The sequence below is a fragment of the Panicum virgatum genome, chromosome 2K (genome assembly GCF_016808335.1).
Source record: "Panicum virgatum strain AP13 chromosome 2K, P.virgatum_v5, whole genome shotgun sequence".
NCBI lineage: Eukaryota > Viridiplantae > Streptophyta > Magnoliopsida > Poales > Poaceae > Panicum > Panicum virgatum.
This window is the reverse complement of record NC_053137.1, coordinates 63,107,474-63,125,680: the sequence shown is the minus strand read 5'-3', so window position 1 is coordinate 63,125,680 and position 18,207 is coordinate 63,107,474. Positions and strand designations below refer to the sequence as shown.

At 50.5% G+C, this 18,207-nt stretch overlaps 2 protein-coding genes across 2 annotated transcripts; one reads left to right on the top strand and one right to left on the bottom strand.

Annotated features, from left to right (window-relative positions):
• Positions 1-611: 611 nt before the first annotated feature.
• On the top strand, positions 612-4,625 carry LOC120693721 (probable LRR receptor-like serine/threonine-protein kinase At1g74360). Its single transcript, XM_039977025.1, has 2 exons — positions 612-1,015; positions 1,150-4,625. Exons 1-2 carry the CDS (start codon positions 970-972, stop codon positions 4,407-4,409), a joined length of 3,306 nt encoding a protein of 1,101 aa, XP_039832959.1. The 5' UTR covers positions 612-969; the 3' UTR covers positions 4,410-4,625.
• Positions 4,626-5,886: 1,261 nt separating this feature from the next.
• On the bottom strand, positions 5,887-9,980 carry LOC120693705 (probable mitochondrial saccharopine dehydrogenase-like oxidoreductase At5g39410). Its single transcript, XM_039977024.1, has 2 exons — positions 9,212-9,980; positions 5,887-6,931 (listed from the first exon to the last, which is right to left on the bottom strand). Exons 1-2 carry the CDS (start codon positions 9,872-9,874, stop codon positions 6,242-6,244), a joined length of 1,353 nt encoding a protein of 450 aa, XP_039832958.1. The 5' UTR covers positions 9,875-9,980; the 3' UTR covers positions 5,887-6,241.
• Positions 9,981-18,207: the final 8,227 nt, after the last annotated feature.

Here is an 18,207-nt window from a genome sequence, read left to right as displayed (position 1 = left end):
GATGTTTTCTGGTGGCGCATGTTAGCACGTAGACTCGCTCGTTTAACATTCCACGGCACACATACACTCTGTTCAGCTGGCTGTGGGTGGTGGCTTGTACTGATTTGCTATGAGAAAAAAGTACTGCTGGTTGGCTGGTGGCTGATGACTGGTGCTGATTTTGCATAACAGAGTGATAGGATTCAGTAAAAAGGACTTGTTAAAAATTCACTCCCAAGACAACGAGGAATGAAGATCATGATCATCAAGTATTTTTTTTTAAGAAAGGAGCGTACTTGATTGGTGACAGTCTCTTGGTAACTTTGTTAAGGTCATCCGACTTGTAACACTAGCGCTTCTCTTCCCCTTGAGCTAGCGTCACTGTCGATGTGTGATTTCTGACCGCGGTGATAAGACCACAGCTTATCTCCCATTTTTCAGTTGAATACCCCAACTTGGGATTTTAACAAAGTGTGAGAGAACCACGCGTTGTGGTGACAAGTCCGGGCCTTATTCGGAACGGAACGATAAGCAAGGAGGCAAATTCAAAGACCTCCACGACCCGAGCAACCGGCAGAGCCTCGTCTGCTCCCCGTGCAGTCAGCATTAGCAATTAAAAAAGGTTGGAAACCCTAACCCAAGCCACAGTTCCGCTTTGACAGTCAAAGGCCAGGGCCGGGAGCAACAGCAACAGCGACAGGCCAGGCCAGTAGCTGGCGTGCCCGTCGCCCACATGCGGGCCTCGCTCCATTAGATAACTTGTGATTAGCTCGGAGATTTTGTCCCCTGCTTACTTCATCTGTCCGTGAACAAGTGAAAGGGAAGGAGAAGCGGAGCGCGGAGAGGTAGCCGGGCAAGGAACAGAGGAAGAAGAGACGCCGCAGCGGGGCGGGCGCATGCGGAGGCCGCTCGCCGCTCGGTCCGTCGTCCCCGTCGCCGCCGGTGCATCCGATTCTGCTGTGTTTCTTCCATGATTCGGGACGCAAGGCCATGTCTCCCCTGCTCCTCGGATTCCTCGGCTTACTCCTCGTCGCAGGTTAGGATTCGGCGCTCCGTGCGCCTCTCCCCTGACCCCTCTTCCTGCTCTGTGTTCGTTTCTTGGATTGCCCTGTTCGTGGCGCGGGTGTCGAATTGCGCGAGTAACCGCGGCGATCGTGTCCCGTCTTGAAGGTGAGGTGGCGGTGATAGCCGGCGCACAGGGCCAAAGCGGCAGCGCCAGCGGCGACAGGGAGGTGCTCGTCGAGCTCAAGCGCTTCCTGCAGGAGGCCAACAAGGTGAACCGCGGCGCCTACGACGCGTGGGGGGAGGCCGACGCGTCGCCGTGCGGGTGGCATGGCGTTGGCTGCGACGGCGCCGGCCGCGTCACGTCGCTGGACCTGTCCGGCGCGAGCATCTCCGGCCCGGCGTTCGGCAACTTCTCGCGGCTGTCCGCGCTCGCCAGGCTCGACCTCTCCGACAACACCATCGGCGGCGCCGGCGACATCGGCCAATGCCGCGGCCTCGTGCACCTCAACCTCTCCCACAACCTCATCGACGGCTCGCTGGACCTCTCCGGCCTGACCATGCTGCAGACGCTCGACGTGTCGGGGAACCGGCTCGTGGGCGGCGTCGCGGCCAACTTCACGGCGATTTGCGGCGACCTGGCCGTGTTCAAAGTGTCCACCAATAGGCTCACCGGAAATATCACCGGCATGTTCGACGGCTGCACCAGGCTCGAGTACGTCGACCTCAGCTCCAACAACTTCACCGGCGAGCTGTGGCCGGGCGTCGCGAGGTTCAGGCAGTTCAACGTCGCCGAGAATAACCTCACCGGGAGCGTTCCGCCGGCCACGTTCCAGGACGGCTGCAAGCTCGAATCTCTGGACCTGTCAGCGAATAACCTGACTGGAAGCTTCCCGGACTCCATAGCCAAGTGCGCGAACCTGACGTACTTGTCGCTGTGGGGGAATGTCTTCAACGGCGTCATACCGGCCGGACTGGGCAAGCTCGCCGTGATCGAGACGATAATTCTCGGGAACAACAAGTTCGACCGCCAGATACCGTCGGAGCTGATGAACTGCACGAAGCTTCAGTTCTTGGACATCAGCAGCAACAGTTTTGGTGGGGACGTGCAAGACACCTTTGGCAGGTTGGCAAGTTTGAGGTACCTTGTGCTGCACCACAACAACTACACTGGCGGCATCGTCAGCTCCGGCGTGCTCCGTTTACCGCTGCTGGCCAGGCTCGACCTCAGCTTCAACGATTTCTCCGGCGAGTTCCCTACAGAGTTGGCCGAGATGAAGAGCCTCAAGTACCTGATGCTTGCCAACAACCAATTCTCCGGCAGCATACCGCTGGCGTACGGCCGGCTCACCGAGCTCCAGGCGCTGGACCTGTCGCATAACCAGCTCTCCGGCGGGATACCGGCGACAGTTGGGAACTTGACGTCGCTTTTGTGGCTGATGCTCGCGGGGAACCAGCTCTCCGGAGAGATCCCGCCGGAAATTGGCAAATGCACCAGCTTGCTCTGGCTGAACCTGGCTGACAACGAGTTGAGCGGAAAGATCCCGCCGGAGATGGCAGCCATAGGGAGCAACCCCGGCCCTACATTCGCCAAGAACCGGGAAGAAGATTCCACCGTTCTCGCCGGCTCCGGCGAGTGCCAGGCCATGAAGCGGTGGATCCCAGCGAGCTATCCCCCGTTCAGCTTCGTGTACTCGATCATGACGCGGGAGAACTGCCGCAGCATATGGGACCGAATCCTCAAGGGCTACGGCATCGTCCCCATCTGCACCAACTCCTCGTCGCCGGTGAGGTCCAACACAATCTCCGGATACGTGCAGCTGTCCGGTAACCGGCTGTCCGGAGAGATACCGCCGGAGATCGGGGCGATGCGGAACCTCAGTCTGCTCCACCTCGACAACAACCAGCTCGCCGGGCGGCTGCCGCCGGAGATCAGCCGGCTGCCGCTCGTCGTGTTGAATGTCTCGAGGAACAACATCTCAGGCGCGATACCGTCGGAGATCGGCCGCATTCGGTGCCTCGAGATGATGGACCTGTCCTACAACAACTTCTCCGGCAAGCTGCCGGGGAGCCTGAGCCAGCTCACGGAGCTGAACAGGTTCAACGTGTCCTACAACCCTCTTCTTTCCGGCAACTTCCCCACCACCGGCCAGTTCGGCACCTTCGACGAGCAATCCTTCCTCGGCGACCCACTGATCTCATTCCAGCGAGGCGCCGGTAAGCAACCACGACCACAAGCTGCGGATGTTCCCGCGGTTCGAGGACGTGGCATGTCTCGAAGAACCATCGCGTGGTGGTTCACGTTCTCGCTCCTGGTCGCCTTCGTCGCCGCCGCCTTGGTGTTCTTCCTGTCGAATCTTCGGACGCGGTTCCCCGTGAACCAGGAGCCGGACCCCGAGTCATTCTCGTGTGAGAACGCCAAGTGCGGCTCCAGCAAGTGCTCGATGCAGCTGTCAACTTCGTCGCCGCCGTCCGGGTCATCGTCGTCGACCGCCGGGTGCTCCTCCTCATCGGAGGGGGTGAAGGTGTTCCAGCTGTGCAAGACGGCGTTCACCTACCGCGACATCGTGGCGGCCACGAGGAACTTCTCTGACGACCTGGTGATCGGACGGGGCGGCTACGGCGTGGTATTCCGCGGCGTGCTCCCCGACGGCCGCACCGTAGCGGTCAAGAAGCTCGCTCGGCCGCGCGACGGCGACGGCGAGCGCGAGTTCCGCGCCGAGATGGAGGTGCTCGCCGACCGGATGGGGTCGACGTGGACGCACCCGAACCTCGTCACGCTCTACGGGTGGTGCCTGTCCGGCTCTGCCAAGATCCTGGTCTACGAGCACCTCGACGGCGGCAACCTGGAGTCCCTGATCGGCGACGCCGCCGCGTTCGGCTGGGCGCGGCGGCTGGACGCGGCGATCGGCGTGGCGCGGGCGCTCGTGTTCCTGCACCACGAGTGCCACCCCGCCGTGGTGCACCGCGACGTGAAGGCCAGCAACGTGCTCCTGGACCGGGACGGCCGCGCCAAGGTGACGGACTTCGGGCTGGCCCGCGTGGTCCGCCCCGGCGACACGCACGTGAGCACGGTGGTCGCCGGGACCGTCGGGTACGTGGCCCCCGAGTACGGGCAGACGTGGCGCGCCACGACGAAGGGCGACGTGTACAGCTACGGCGTGCTCCTGATGGAGCTCGCCACGGGGCGGCGCGCCGTGGACGGCGGCGAGGAGGAGTGCCTGGTCGATTGGGCCCGGCGGATGGCCAAGGAAGGGTGGCGGTCAGGGGACGCCGCGGCTGCCGCCGGCACCGTGTCGTGGGAGCTCCTGATGCTGGGCATGCGGTGCACGGCCGACGCGCCGCAGGAGCGGCCCGACATGCCGGACGTGCTCGCCGCGCTGGTCGACGTCGCCGATTCCGCCGGCGTGCGACTCGAATTCACATGACATCTTTGATCATTCTTTCCCACAGTTGTCTGTTACAAAAAATTTTGTTGTTTCTAGTTAGCCTTTTCCCATTGGTTCATGATGTGAATAACAGATGTAGGAGACGAGAGGCAATTTTGGTTGTTTAGGAAAAGAAAGACACGATCGCTGTACATTCCCACGCAGACAGCAAGAACCTGTTGATTGCAATGCAAAGCATCCTCTTTTCTGATGTAATGTTGCTCTTACACCTCGTATCATACGCGTGTAGTGACGGCAATCGGCAATGTCCTTTTCCCTTTCCTCGTATCTCTATCTCGATACGGGAGCATTAGCATTCGCTTCCTCGAATCACTGACGGTTCTGAATCTGAACTTGAACTTGAATGCGAACCTCATCACACGCGCTGAATGCGGTGCCGTGCAGTGCAGTCGAAGCGATACGGGCATACGGTCAAAGATTTGACATCCTTGAGTGGTCAACTAGTTTTTTTATTTGTTATTTTCAAAAAAAGTTTTTTTTATTTGTCAAGAACCTGATCTGTTGGAAAAACTATTATACTACGAAAGTCTTTGGTCTTCACAAAGGAGCAAAAGCCGCTAGTAAAGCGAGCATGCTCCATGGAACATGAGCACGGCTGCACGGGGGAAACCAAAGCTGAACAGAAGAAGATAAAAAGCGGCCATGGATCATGACCGCGTCGCCGGCAACGGCGAGTGGTAGCCTCGCAAGGATCCGCTGGAAAAGCACACGGCAGACGGAGGTCGAACGCATGAGTGGAGTCCGTGGACGGTGAACCAAAACACTTGCTTCGTTCGTTCGCTCTCGAAACACGGTAGTAACTGGTAACGCCTTCGAGTTCCAGGGACGGCATGGATCCGCCGAGGAAACCGAGCTGGCCGTCCCTCCACCGGCCACCGCTCCTCCTCCGCCCATGGGTCCGTCGCGCGTAGGCCGTTTCCTTGCATCCAAGCTTGAGGCGCGCCGAACCCACGAACCGACGACGGTGATGGCAGCCGGGTACGGCGCCGCGCGAGGCCTCGCGCCCACCCAATTTGCGCTTCGTTTTCCCCGGTCCACGAAAGCGGCCGCGCGGGGGCCCCAAGGGTAGTGCGCCGGTCCACGGCGCCGGAAAAGGACAGGCACGCTCCAAGGCGCGGGTCGATTTGGCGAGAACCAACCAACGAACCTGCGGGCCTGCTGGGCCCGAAAACGACGGCGGCGTCCGAGCGCGTTCGGCACTCGCAAGTCGCAGCCGTGGCGACTTCCAAGCTACTACTGCGTTGAGACCACCGGATTCGTGTGACCGCTCCGCGCCTCCGCCCAAGGCCGGCGAGGCGCCGACCACCGTTGGCCCCGGGCGTTGCGGCTCGTGGCGTGGGAGCCAAGAGAAGCATGCTTTTCTTTTTCCCCTTGTGATTTGCACATGCATCGCACCCTTTCCTCGGGAACGGAACACAGTACACAGGAATCCTTGGTTCCAAACGCACAAACGCGATTGGTTTCCAGAGGAAAGGAATGCTGCAGAATTCTTCTGATACAAACGAGCCTAACCACTTTGGAATACTCCAGTATGCATTACCGCATTAGAAAGCAGCTTTTCTCAGCAAGCCAAGCCTGGCATTACACACACTGCAACCCAACCCATATGATCCTCTCACAGTACACGGCCAGACCATCTTCCTACTTTCTCGGCTCACAAACACACAGCATCACAAACAGAGACTAGGTATACTTCAGAACGTAGTAGGCATACCTTTGGAGTCTACCACTCACACACACGATTGAGGCGCCACCGATCGCTTCTTATTCCCCAGGCCACGTCCTTCGCCAACTCTTTTCCACTTCCAACCTCAGTGCATGGCCCTTGTCACCTGAACATCGAACGACATCCCGTTCTCCTGGAGGCGCCGCTGGAGATCGGTAGGGCCAAAGACAACACCCGGCGTGTACACCCCTCCCTTGGGCAGGTTGCCACGCTGGCTCAGCAGGACCAGGGCGCACTGCACCAGCACGATCGGGGTCGTGATGTACCCGACCTCAGGGCCTGAGACCTTGGTGATCACCTCCTTGTCCGGCTTGCTCCCACGCTCCGATGCCCGAGTTGCGTCGCTGTAGCCATGCCCCACGAACCACATTTTGAAGGAGGCACTCTTCACCTCTTCCTCAGTCGGGCCAGCCCTGCTGAACATCCCAGCGGAGAAGAACTCAGGGTACTTCAGCAGGAGAGACCTGCCGAAGGAGAAGTTGGCAAGCAGGCCAATGAACAGTCCAGTGATCAGGAACCGCACGATGATCATCAGGGATCTGGAGGCAATCTTCACACCGAAATGTGCAGGTTTAACAGAGGACCAGAACTTCTTCCTGTGCTCGGCGTACTCTGGGGTTTCTTCTGCCCCAGGAAGGCCCTCAGGATGCTCGGTAACTGTTGACAGAGTTCTCTTCACGACCACAGTGTCGGCCGAAGGCAACTTCATAGCCCACATCCCCAGAGGATTATGACCCTCAATCAGCAACCCTTTGGGAGGGGGAGGGCCTAGAATCTGCATAAAGGAACAAACGTTAGCATTAATCAAGATTTTATCCAGAAAACACCATTTGATCTTTCATTGTTTCGGAAATAGATCATTTCTTCAAATGAAAATAGGCACTACAGTTTTCAATGGATGTGTGGACTGTTGAACTCCAAAAAAGTAAAAAGAAAAGGAAACATAGCATATACCAATCTATTGGACTCCGCCATTTTAATCAAGAAACATAGACAACAACAATCATGCCAGATCTACAACCATAACACCTAGAATCTAAACACCTACAGTTGTGATATTATAAAGATACTAAAAGATCAAGTGGCATATTGTTCAGAAATTACATCATGCTCATTGCCAAGTTCAACTTAAGCAAAGCATTGCTGCTCTCTTCCTTCTGTTGTATCTGAAGTTAGTTGCTAAAATAATATTACAAAACGCAGACAATGAGCATGGTGGAACATTCCCTCTTGTGTTTTACAATATATGTGCATGGTGGTTACTGATCATGCCATCATGGAGCACTGTCATAATATTGAAGCCAGCAAACTGAGGTCATGAGGCCAAAGGTCAAGTTCACTGTTCCTACACTTCAGAAATTTGATGACAGATTATTCTGCATCTAAGATAGGGTCCCTCTTTTTTATTTTCAAAAAAAGATAGGGTCCCTCTTTCTGCTCCTATAATTCTTTCCAAATCTTCCATGTATGCTGAACATATAAGACAGAGTAGTTTTGGAATCCATTAGCATCCTAAACTTCTACTATTATGCTCTGTACAAAGATATGAATCGAATGATGTGCTTCCTAAAAGTCTTAGTCACGGCGAACAGAGAAGAAAAAAAGGGAAGTGCATGATAATATACAGTTCAACGAATATGCATATTTTCATTCAAGATTCAAGAAAAAAAAATTCCAATAACAGACCACACCCAATAGCAAAATAAGATGAAAGCATACACCCACTCTGATTTAAGGACATAACATGTAAGCAGTGACCTTCTCATTTACCGAAAAAAGTTATAAAATAACTAGATGAGCAACTTCAGAAAATAATATAACCCGTTCCTTGTGGGGTAGCGCTATTGCAATCCATTTTGCACAGACAAGAAGCATGGCAACCATCATTTCGAACTCAAGAGCAGAGTATCTCGTCAGGTCATTAATGGATTGAACTCCATCATAATTCTAGGAGCCTGGAATTTGTGGAATCACCGCAATCGATGTCTGGGTGATGGCGCTTCTCCTAGTATCTCTAGCATCATTTCGACCACCTTTGAAGATCTGCAGCAGTGGTCTTTGGCTGGGGACAGCGGAATTTCCTTTCTCCTCACCCTGGAGAGACAGTCAGTTTTTGGTCCAGTCCTGCTTTAGTTCTTACTTCGAAAGAGAGTCGGTTAGTTGTTTTTTAGGGGGGTTATAGCCCCTTTACATCTGTAACGTTTTGGGGGTGGGGGTGGGGGGGGGGATAAAAACCCCTCCCTTTTCTTCATAATATAACGATGTGAAGTTCTACTGCGCGTTTGAGAAAAAAAATGGCAACCATCATTTACATGTGACAGTTCAGAGGCTTCTTAAGGAGTGGAAGGAACTTCTAGTGGTTGGCAGTTGGCACACGAGAAGAGAATGCTTGATTGAATAGCCGCAAAAGAATGGCATTTCGGCGTGAAGGTAAAAGTAAGCAGAAGGGAATTCACAGAAAAAGTTTTTGCCAAAAAATACATAAAGAAAACAGCACTGTGAGTTGGTCAACAAGTAGATCTCTCCAACAAGCATTAGTTCATCAAACTAGCAGTCCACACACATAAATATTTTTATTCAGTGTGGAATTCACATTGACCATGAAAATCCAGAAGATCTGAGAGCTAGCTGTCCGAATTTATCATAAAAGTTAAAAGTTTGCTATTAGAAGAACTTTCACTAACCAATTGCATCAGTAGAACATGGCAAGCTAGGTTTCATTTTTATTGTGGCTAGCCAAACTACTGATCCATCATACCCTTCAGGACACACCAAATTTCGCACAAATTGGACAGCAATAGAAAATTCTAGCATAGTGGACTCTAATGTGCAAAACACACATGAATTTGGGATCTGACCCAGCAACTATCATCATAGTGAAAATTTCCAGTATGTTTTATGTGCAGATCAACCATCCTTCTAAGTTCTAAGTTCTAGTAGCACAATGTAAACATTCAGATTCGTACTACCTTTCATGTTTTTATAGCAATCGAACAAGCAGTTGATCAAACACTTCGAAAAATCCATAGGCTGCGATAAGTGAATAGCAACTCACATTGGGCCTCGGCCGCTTGGGCCTCGACCGGCGCAGCGCCTGTAGCTGGCCGGCGTTGGCCACACCGAGCACGGCCGACTCGTAGGTGCCGATGTTCCCGACGATCCTCTTTGTAGACTGCAGGCTGACGTACGCCTCCACGGTCACCGGCGCGGACGGCGGCTCCCACTGCCTGGAGTGGAACAGAAACCCCAGCTCCGCGGGGACGGAGTCGAACCCGCAGGCGGAGACGATGAGCGACCCACTCTTTGCTGCGGGCTCGTGGAGCTCGGCCTCTACGCGCTCCATGAACTCGGGCTCCCCGGAGATGTCGAGGCAGTCGGCGCCCGCGGCCGCGCAGGCCGCCGCGACGGCGTGGCCGTGGAGGCGGAAGGGCCCCGCGCAGGAGAGCACGATCCGGGCGCGGGAAGCGAGCGCCGCGAGGGATGCCGGGTCGGAGGCGTCCGCGACGAGGATTTCCACATCATCTGGCGGCGGGGCAGGGGCCGCCGCCCAGCGGAGCGCCGCGGCCACGCGGTCGCGGCTGCGACCGGCGACCGCGAGGGAGCGGAGCGGGGAGGAGGGGGAGAGGAACTTGAGGGCCTCGCGGATGACGTACTTGCCGGTGAAGCCCGAGGCCCCGAAGATGACGACGTCGAAGACCTCCAGCTCCGGCGGCGCCATGGATGATGGCGTGGGTTTGGGGTTGGTCCCTGAGCTGTGGGTCCGCCTGGCTGCCAACGGAGTCGTTCGGGAACCTGGTGCGACTCCAGCGGTGGTCGCGTGGACGCGCTAAATAACAACAGCTGGGCGGCGTGTTTGCTATGGGCTTGTACTTGCGGTCAGGGCCGTATGTAGGCCCGTGCGGGCCGTGCGACCGCACAGGGCCCCCAAATTTTAGGGGCCCCAAAATATAACGAGTATACTAGGTATAGTTATATAGTAGATTTTGTTTTAGTTATATTTTGATCCAATACGAAGCAAATTGTAGCCCAAATATGTCATAGAAGAGGAAATATGCCGCTTGACCATTGTCTTTCAATCAAATCTGCAGATCACAGTGCAATCTTTTTCGCTTCCACTATAACCGCTCGCCAGGCACGGCACAAGTCAGTCACGTCTGCACTTCCACCTTCCGGATTTCACTGGGCACTCGCAGGCGCAACGATGGTACTAGGGTTCAGTTCATAGTTTCGCACAGGGCCTTCGAATTTGCCGGTACGGCCCTGCTTGCGGTCTTTGAATCACAGCCGCTGTTCGTTGAACGGTTTCCCGTCTCAGACTGTTCCGACAAATTGCTTTGTAAAGGAGAAAAATTTCAGTGTTCTGAGAACCTTGCAGTTTTCTGTTCCATAACAAATTGCACAGAGCAGAATGAATGGAACGAAGGGAGAACTGTAGGTAAACGGGTAGGCTACGCTAGCACCACTACCGCATATACCCAAGACGCTTGCGAGTAGAAGATCATAGATCGTTACCACTAGACGCGCAGCGCAGCGGAAGAAGTCGCGCGTCGATGTAGAGGAAGTAGTCGATCACGTCCCACGAACCGAGCTCCTCGTACTTGATCCCAGCAGCCGATCAGCGCAGCAGTCGCATCAGCGCCTCCACGGAGTCCACACGTACGGGGATGAAACGCTGGGCGTCGGTGTGCTAGCACCGCACGCACGGCAAAGGCGGCGGCCGAGAGAGAGGGAGGGGCGGCGGATAGGGAGGTGGCGCAGCTCAGGGTTTTGCCCCCTAGCCCCTCCCTCGTATATATAGGGCGTACTAATGGGCTTCTATCTCATAGGCCCATTAGTAACCCTAATCTCTCTTGGATTAATATCCTTTTGGGCCTTTAAACCGTATTGTGATAATGGGCTCTTGGGCATATCACCAACAATCTCCCACTTGCACTAGAGACAATCATACATGCAAGCTTTTCAACATTCCAAACCCCTTAAGTGTGTGACCCGTTAGGTTCATGTGTAGGTGGTCGTGATCGGAAATCATTTCCGAATCACAAGTCAATAGAGGCACCTAGCAGGGCATAGTGACTCACAAATACACATAAAGATCATATCGGCCGAACCTTAGATATACTCATACACCGATCCCTTTGCCACACGATACCAGTCAAGCTCAAAGCGAGATGCGTGCCACCTTTGTGATAGCTCGACCATTCTCTCGATCTAATAGTGGATTCTATTCATAACTAACCTTTAGTCATCATGATTAACTCTTTAATCACTTTGGCATGGCCATGCACTTTCAAATCCAACTATCTCGAGGGGCCTAGAGATATCTCTCCCGTTATCTAGGAGGGGCAAATTCCATCTTGATCCGCTCACATCCCATTCCATGTTTCATGACACACCTGTAAGCTACTTTTGTAACTACCCAGTCACGGAGTAGCGTTTAGTAGCCCCCAAGATGCACCACTACATACAGTGAGAAACAATGGCGATCTCAGGTCTAAGGATCCAGTAGGTATAACACTCAAGAACAACTGATGGCACATATAAAATAACAATCCCAATATTGTCTTGGAGTGGGTCAATCCAACACCATGTTCACCAACATGTGTCCACATCATTAATCCGATATCTCCATATCTATGATCCGTGAATCATGATCATCAATTAATGCATGTGCTAGTCTCAATGTCGTTGTTGTCCCACACAACGACATAAACTAGGGATAATTTAGAATCATATCATTGTCAACAAAGAGTTTCACGAACAAGTCACATACTTGATAATCAATGTAAAAATAATCATCCATGGAACAAATAATAATTATTTATCATTACATAAACATACTCATGACACAAAATCTCCCACGCACACTAGAATCACTGATGTAAGTATCTAATACCCATAGATCTCATGTGCGCCTCATGCTTTGGTTGTGGGAGAGACTTCGTCAACGGATCAGCAACGTTTGAATCCGTGTGCACCTTGCAAACCTTCACATCACCTCTCTCAACAAAGTTACGGATGAGGTGATACTTCCGCAGTATATGTCTGGACTTCTTAGTTGTTCTAGGCTCCTTTGCTAGTGCAACGGCACCACTATTATCACAATAGAGGTCCACTGGACTGGACGCACTAGGAACAACACCCAAGTCAGAAACAAACTTTCTGATCCAAACAGCTTCTTTTGCAGCTTCGGAAGCTGCAATATACTCGGCCTCTGTCGTCGAATCAGCCACCGTATCTTGCTTGGAACTCTTCCAGCTCACTGCCCCACCATTGAGGCAGAAAACAAAACCGGATTGTGATTTGAAGTCATCTTTGTCTGTTTGAAAACTAGCATCGGTGTAACCCTTTACAAGGAGCTCATCTTCGCCTCCAAATATTAGGAACATATCCTTAGTTCTTCTCAAGTACTTAAGGATACTCTTTACAATTGTCCAGTGAGCTTCACCGAAATCTGACTGATACCTGCTCGTAACACTTAGAGCAAAGGAAACATCTGGGCGCGTGCAAAGCATAGCATACATGATCGACCCTATGGCTGAAGCATAAGGAATCGTACTCATCCTCTTTTGCTCATCAGGTGTCGTAGCACACTGACTCTTGCTTAGAGTAATGCCATGTGACATTGGCAAGAAACCTTTCTTGGAATCTTGCATATTGAACCGATTCAATATCTTGTCAATGTACGTGTCTTGGCTTAATCCAATTAGCCTTTTTGATCTATCTCTATAGATCCTAATACCCAGAATATAAGCCGCCTCTTCTAAATCCTTCATCGAAAAACTCTTTTTCAATGAGGTTTTAATGGCTTCAAGCATTGGAATATCATTTCCGATCAGTAATATGTCATCCACATATAGGACCAAAAACACAAGTGCGCTCCCACTAGCCTTTTTGTAAACACAAGGCTCATCTTCATTCTTGATGAAGCCAAACCCTTTGACTACTTCATCAAAACGAATATTCCAACTCCGAGATGCTTGCTTCAATCCATAGATGGACCTCTGAAGCTTACATATTTTCCTAGCATTTTTAGGATCGACAAAACCTTCAGGCTGTGTCATATACACATCCTCACTTAGATGTCCATTAAGGAAAGCGGTTTTGACATTCATTTGCCATATCTCATAGTCATAATATGCGGCAATTGCTAGGAGAATCCGAACAGATTTTAGCATTGCGACGGGCGAAAAGGTTTCCTCATAGTCAACACCTTGAATTTGTCGAAAACCTTTCGCCACCAATCGTGCCTTATAGATGTGAACATTTCCATCCATGTCTAATTTTTTCTTAAAAATCCACTTACAGTCGACAGGTCTCACACTGTCAATTTGATCGACCAAGTTCCAAACTTGATTATCATGCATGGATTTTAACTCGGATTCCATGGCTTCAAGCCATTTGTCGGAGTCGGGTCCCATCATTGCTTCTTTGTAGGTCAAGGGCTCATCATTTTCCATCAATAATATGTGGCACTCCTCCATAATAAGGAGGTTGAGCTTGTCAGTAGCGCGGCGTACACTTATAGACCTTCGTGGGGCTGGTGCCTCAACTACGGGTTGTGCAACATCTTGCACATCCCGTGGATGTTCAGTGGTTGCTGAAACAGTTTCGGGTGTTTCCTGAATTTCTTCAAGTTGCTCCTTGCTCCCACTAAATCCTTTTGAGAGAAACTCCTTTTCTAAGAAAACACCATTGCGAGCGACAAACACTTTGGCTTCCGCCTTATTGTAAAAATAATATCCTTTGGTTTCCCTAGGATACCCTACAAAGAAGCATTTGTCTGACTTTGGAGTGAGCTTATCTGACATCAAACATTTGACATAAGCCTCACATCCCCAAACTTTGAGAAAAGATAATCCGGAACGCTTCCCAGTCCATATCTCATATGGTGTCTTCTCAACAGACTTACTTGGAACCCTATTCAGTGTGAACGCAGCAGTTTCAAGAGCATAATCCCAAAATGACAATGGAAGATCAGCTTGGCTCATCATGGACCTAACCATGTCCAACAAGGTTCGGTTCCTCCGTTCGGATACCCCATTCCATTGAGGCGTTCCGGGCGGAGTTAGCTGCGGAATAATTCCACATTGCTTCAAATGATCACCAAATTCAAGACTCAAATATTCCCCTCCATGATCAGATCGCAGAAATTTAATTGTCTTGCCTAATTGATTTTGTACTTCATTCTGAAATTCTTTGAACTTTTCAAACGATTCAGACTTGTGCCTCATTAAGTAGATATAGCCATATCTACTAAAGTCATCAGTGAAAGTAATAAAGTACTGAAAACCACCTCTGGCTATTGAGCTCATTGGTCCACATACATCGGTATATACAAGTTCCAACAAGTCACTCGCCCTCTCACTCTGACCAGTGAAAGGCGCTTTGGTCATCTTTCCAAGCAAACAAGACTCACATGTGTCAAATGATTCAAAATCAAATGAGCTTAACAATCCATCTTTATGGAGTTGTTCAATGCGCTTCTCATTTATATGACCTAAGCGACAATGCCAAATAAAAGTGGAATTCAAATCATTTGGTCTAAGCCTCTTAGTATTAATGTTACAGACAGATTTATCCTCAAGATCAAGAACATATAATCCATTCACCAATGGACAATGAGCATAAAAAATACCATTGCAAAAAATAGAACAACGTTTGTTCTCTATTACAATCTTAAAATCACCAACTTCTTCCAAACATGAAGAAGAAATAATGTTCTTGCTCAAAGCAGGAATGCAATAACAATTATTTAATTCCAAAACTAATCCGGAGGGTAGAGACAAGTGGTAGGTGCCGACCGCCAACACCGCAACCTTTGCGCCATTGCCGACACGAACGTCCAACTCGCCTCTTGCAAATCTTCTAGTCTCACTTAGACCTAGCAACGATTTGCAAGTGTGAATCATCGATCCAGTATCAAATACCCATGATTCACTAGAAGATAATGCAATATTTATTTCTATAACATTTATACCTGAAGTGGAAGTCTCACTTCCCTTCTTCTTCTTCTTTTCTTCCAAGTACTTCTTGCAGTTTCTAGACCAATGTCTCTTTTCATGACAGTGGAAGCATTCATCCTCAGAAGTAGGGCCAGATTTGACCTTAGGTGCTGGCTTTAGCTTAGAGCCCGAGGACTCGCCACCGGAACTCTTTTCCTTGCCTTTACCTTTGGGATTAGGAGGCGTCCAACGCTTCCTCTTTTTGTTCCCCTTCTGAATCATCATCACATGATTGGGATTCTTCTTAATGCTCTCCTCTGCTGTCTTTAGCATCCCATGCAACTCACTCAATGTTTTATCCAAGCCATTCATCTGAAAGTTCATGATAAAAGGCTCATAGCTCGCCGGGAGCGACTGGAGAATAACATCAGTAGCCAAGTCTTGGTGAAGTTCAGAACCAAATCTGTCCAAAGTCTCAATGTAACCAATCATTTTGATCACATGAGGACTGACCGAGCTACCTTCTGCCAGCTTGCACGCAAACAAGGACTTTGAGATATTGAACCTCTCAGTCCTGGCTTGGTTCTGAAACATCCCACGCAGCCCCTCGATCATGGTATGAGCATCCGCATGCTCATACTGCTTCTGCAGATCAGGGGACATGGTGGCGAGCATCAGACAGCTGACATCAAGTGAGTCATTGCAGTGCTTCTCATAAGCTCTGCGATCAGCAGCAGTTGCATTGTCAGGGAGATCATCAGGATATGGCTGCTCAAGAACATACTCCTTTTTCTCTTGCCTGAGAACAATTCTCAGGTTGCGGTACCAATCAATAAAGTTTGTTCCATTCAACTTTTCTTTCTCAAGAACAGAACGCAAATTGAAAGCGGAATTGTTACTGGCAGACATGATCTACAACATTAAAGTAAAGCAAGATTTCAGCACTAAGTTTATGTAAAGACTTTCATTAACTGATTTAACAAAAGACAACCTACTATATCAAAGTCATCTTCCCTCTAATGACATATAGTGGTTCAAGATCCATAATCACTAAAATTCTAGTGAGCTTTAGCATCACGGCTAGAAAAGTAGTGATACAGGTAAGTAACAAATTACTAATCACATCTCTATGCGACTCTTGTTTGTTGGGTGGCATCCAATGCCCCGGCCCCAACCCTATGCCTTAAAGCCCAAAACTGTTTTGATAGCTTTGCTGAGTAAACCAAAACTATGCTTGTGAATGTCCGACATCCACCCTATACAAAAGTGATAGCTGAGGGTACTCTACTTTGGTAAACCTACCACACAACGATCAAAATTTATAGGTGCAGCTATTGGTAAAAGGCATCAAAAACTCAACATTTTCTGAGGGAAGCTATTCTATCATGATTAAAGCATCAACCATATGTAAAAGCATGAAAGAATAGTATGACAGAAAAATAAACATCACAGACATATAATCATATTATATTGTGAATAGTATGGCCTCTTGCATCACAATGGGCTCCATCGCCATGGCTCCAAGGTGACCTCCATTGCCATCCGTCCTGTCTTGTGGTGATCATCATCGCCATCATGATTGAAGCCTCCATGAAAAGATACTAAGCTACTACATCTAATAGCTAGTGAAATAATTACATGAGGATTCAAACATCACAAGTCGACACGTAGGTCGTTATACAATAATGGTGCAACCTCAACCCGATTGTGTTAACTTGCGACACGCAGGCCGCACAAATCATCACATACATCATCACATGACATTGAGGCCATACCATTCACATCACACCCTGCAAAAACAAGTTAGGCATACGACATGTTCTACCAAAGTAGCGCTTGGGAAGCCGCTACAGCGAGAAAGCAACGGCAGTCCCGCTGGCCGGTCAGCGGGCGGGGGGTCGAGGGGGGAGCCGCCCCCCGCGGGTCTCAGGGCAGCGCTCTGAAAACCTCACGGAATTACACAGATCGCATCTATGGAATCCCTATGAAAATCACATCAGAGTGATCACATTACCTCAAATCCGAGCCATTCATAATGCCTCAATTTTCACTAGGTCAATCACCTTGACCGTGCAAACTTTGCACTTGAGAAGACTGCATCTACACATGACCTCGATCTGTTGGTTCAATCTGCTGACTATGCACACAGTTAGTCCCGATGGTGATTCCAGCCGGTAGGGACATGTCGTATGCATAACAGAGAAAGAACACAAACTAATCTTTTGTCACATGCCGCGCAATCAACTCGCTCCGGTTTTAACCCCTTATGACCAATTGATCTAATCAAACCGTGCAAAAGTAATAGATCCAATCTACTACAACAACATATCACCTATATGCAAAAGATCCAGACCAAAAACTACGCAAGATGGCTCTGGTACCACTGTAGGTAAACGGGTAGGCTACGCTAGCACCACTGCCGCATATACCCAAGACGCTTGCGAGTAGAAGATCATAGATCGTTACCACTAGACGCGCAGCGCAGCAGAAGAAGTCGCGCGTCGATGTAGAGGAAGTAGTCGATCACGTCCCACGAACCGAGCTCCTCGTACTTGATCCCAGCAGCCGATCAGCGCAGCAGTCGCAGCAGCGCCTCCACGGAGTCCACGCGTACGGGGATGAAACGCCGGGCGTCGGTGTGCTAGCACCGCACGCACGGCAAGGGCGGCGGCCGAGAGAGAGGGAGGGGCGGCGGCTAGGGAGGTGGCGCAGCTCAGGGTTTTGCCCCCTAGCCCCTCCCTCGTATATATAGGGCGTACTAATGGGCTTCTATCTCATAGGCCCATTAGTAACCCTAATCCCTCTTGGATCAATATCCTTTTGGGCCTTTAAACCGTATTGTGATGATGGGCTCTTGGGCATATCACCAACAAAAACATCTCAAGGTTCATGTAACAGCCCATAGTACTACTAGTAGCTGGCAGCTAGCAGCCAGTGTTGGGGACAATGAACTTGCCGATTCCGATTCGAGGACTGCTAGGTAGTGTTTGGTCGAGGAGCCACCGAGAATGAAATCGCTCCATCCTATGTTCGGTTCAGAAGCATGGAGATAGAGCCATCCTAAAAAACCAATAGTCACTCTAGATCCGAGACGGCTCGATCCCCCAAA

What these genes read in the sequence shown, in the direction of transcription:
- LOC120693721 (XM_039977025.1), top strand. Translation starts at nt 970, where the DNA reads ATGTCTCCCCTGCTCCTCGGATTCCTCGGCTTACTCCTCGTCGCAG. An exon ending in CGGCTTACTCCTCGTCGCAG is followed by an intron (nt 1,016 to 1,149) that starts GTTAGGATTCGG and finishes CCCGTCTTGAAG; the next exon opens with GTGAGGTGGCGGTGATAGCC.
- LOC120693705 (XM_039977024.1), bottom strand. Translation starts at nt 9,874, where the DNA reads ATGGCGCCGCCGGAGCTGGAGGTCTTCGACGTCGTCATCTTCGGGGCC. An exon ending in CCAAGCGGCCGAGGCCCAAT is followed by an intron (nt 6,932 to 9,211) that starts GTGAGTTGCTAT and finishes TCCTTTATGCAG; the next exon opens with ATTCTAGGCCCTCCCCCTCC.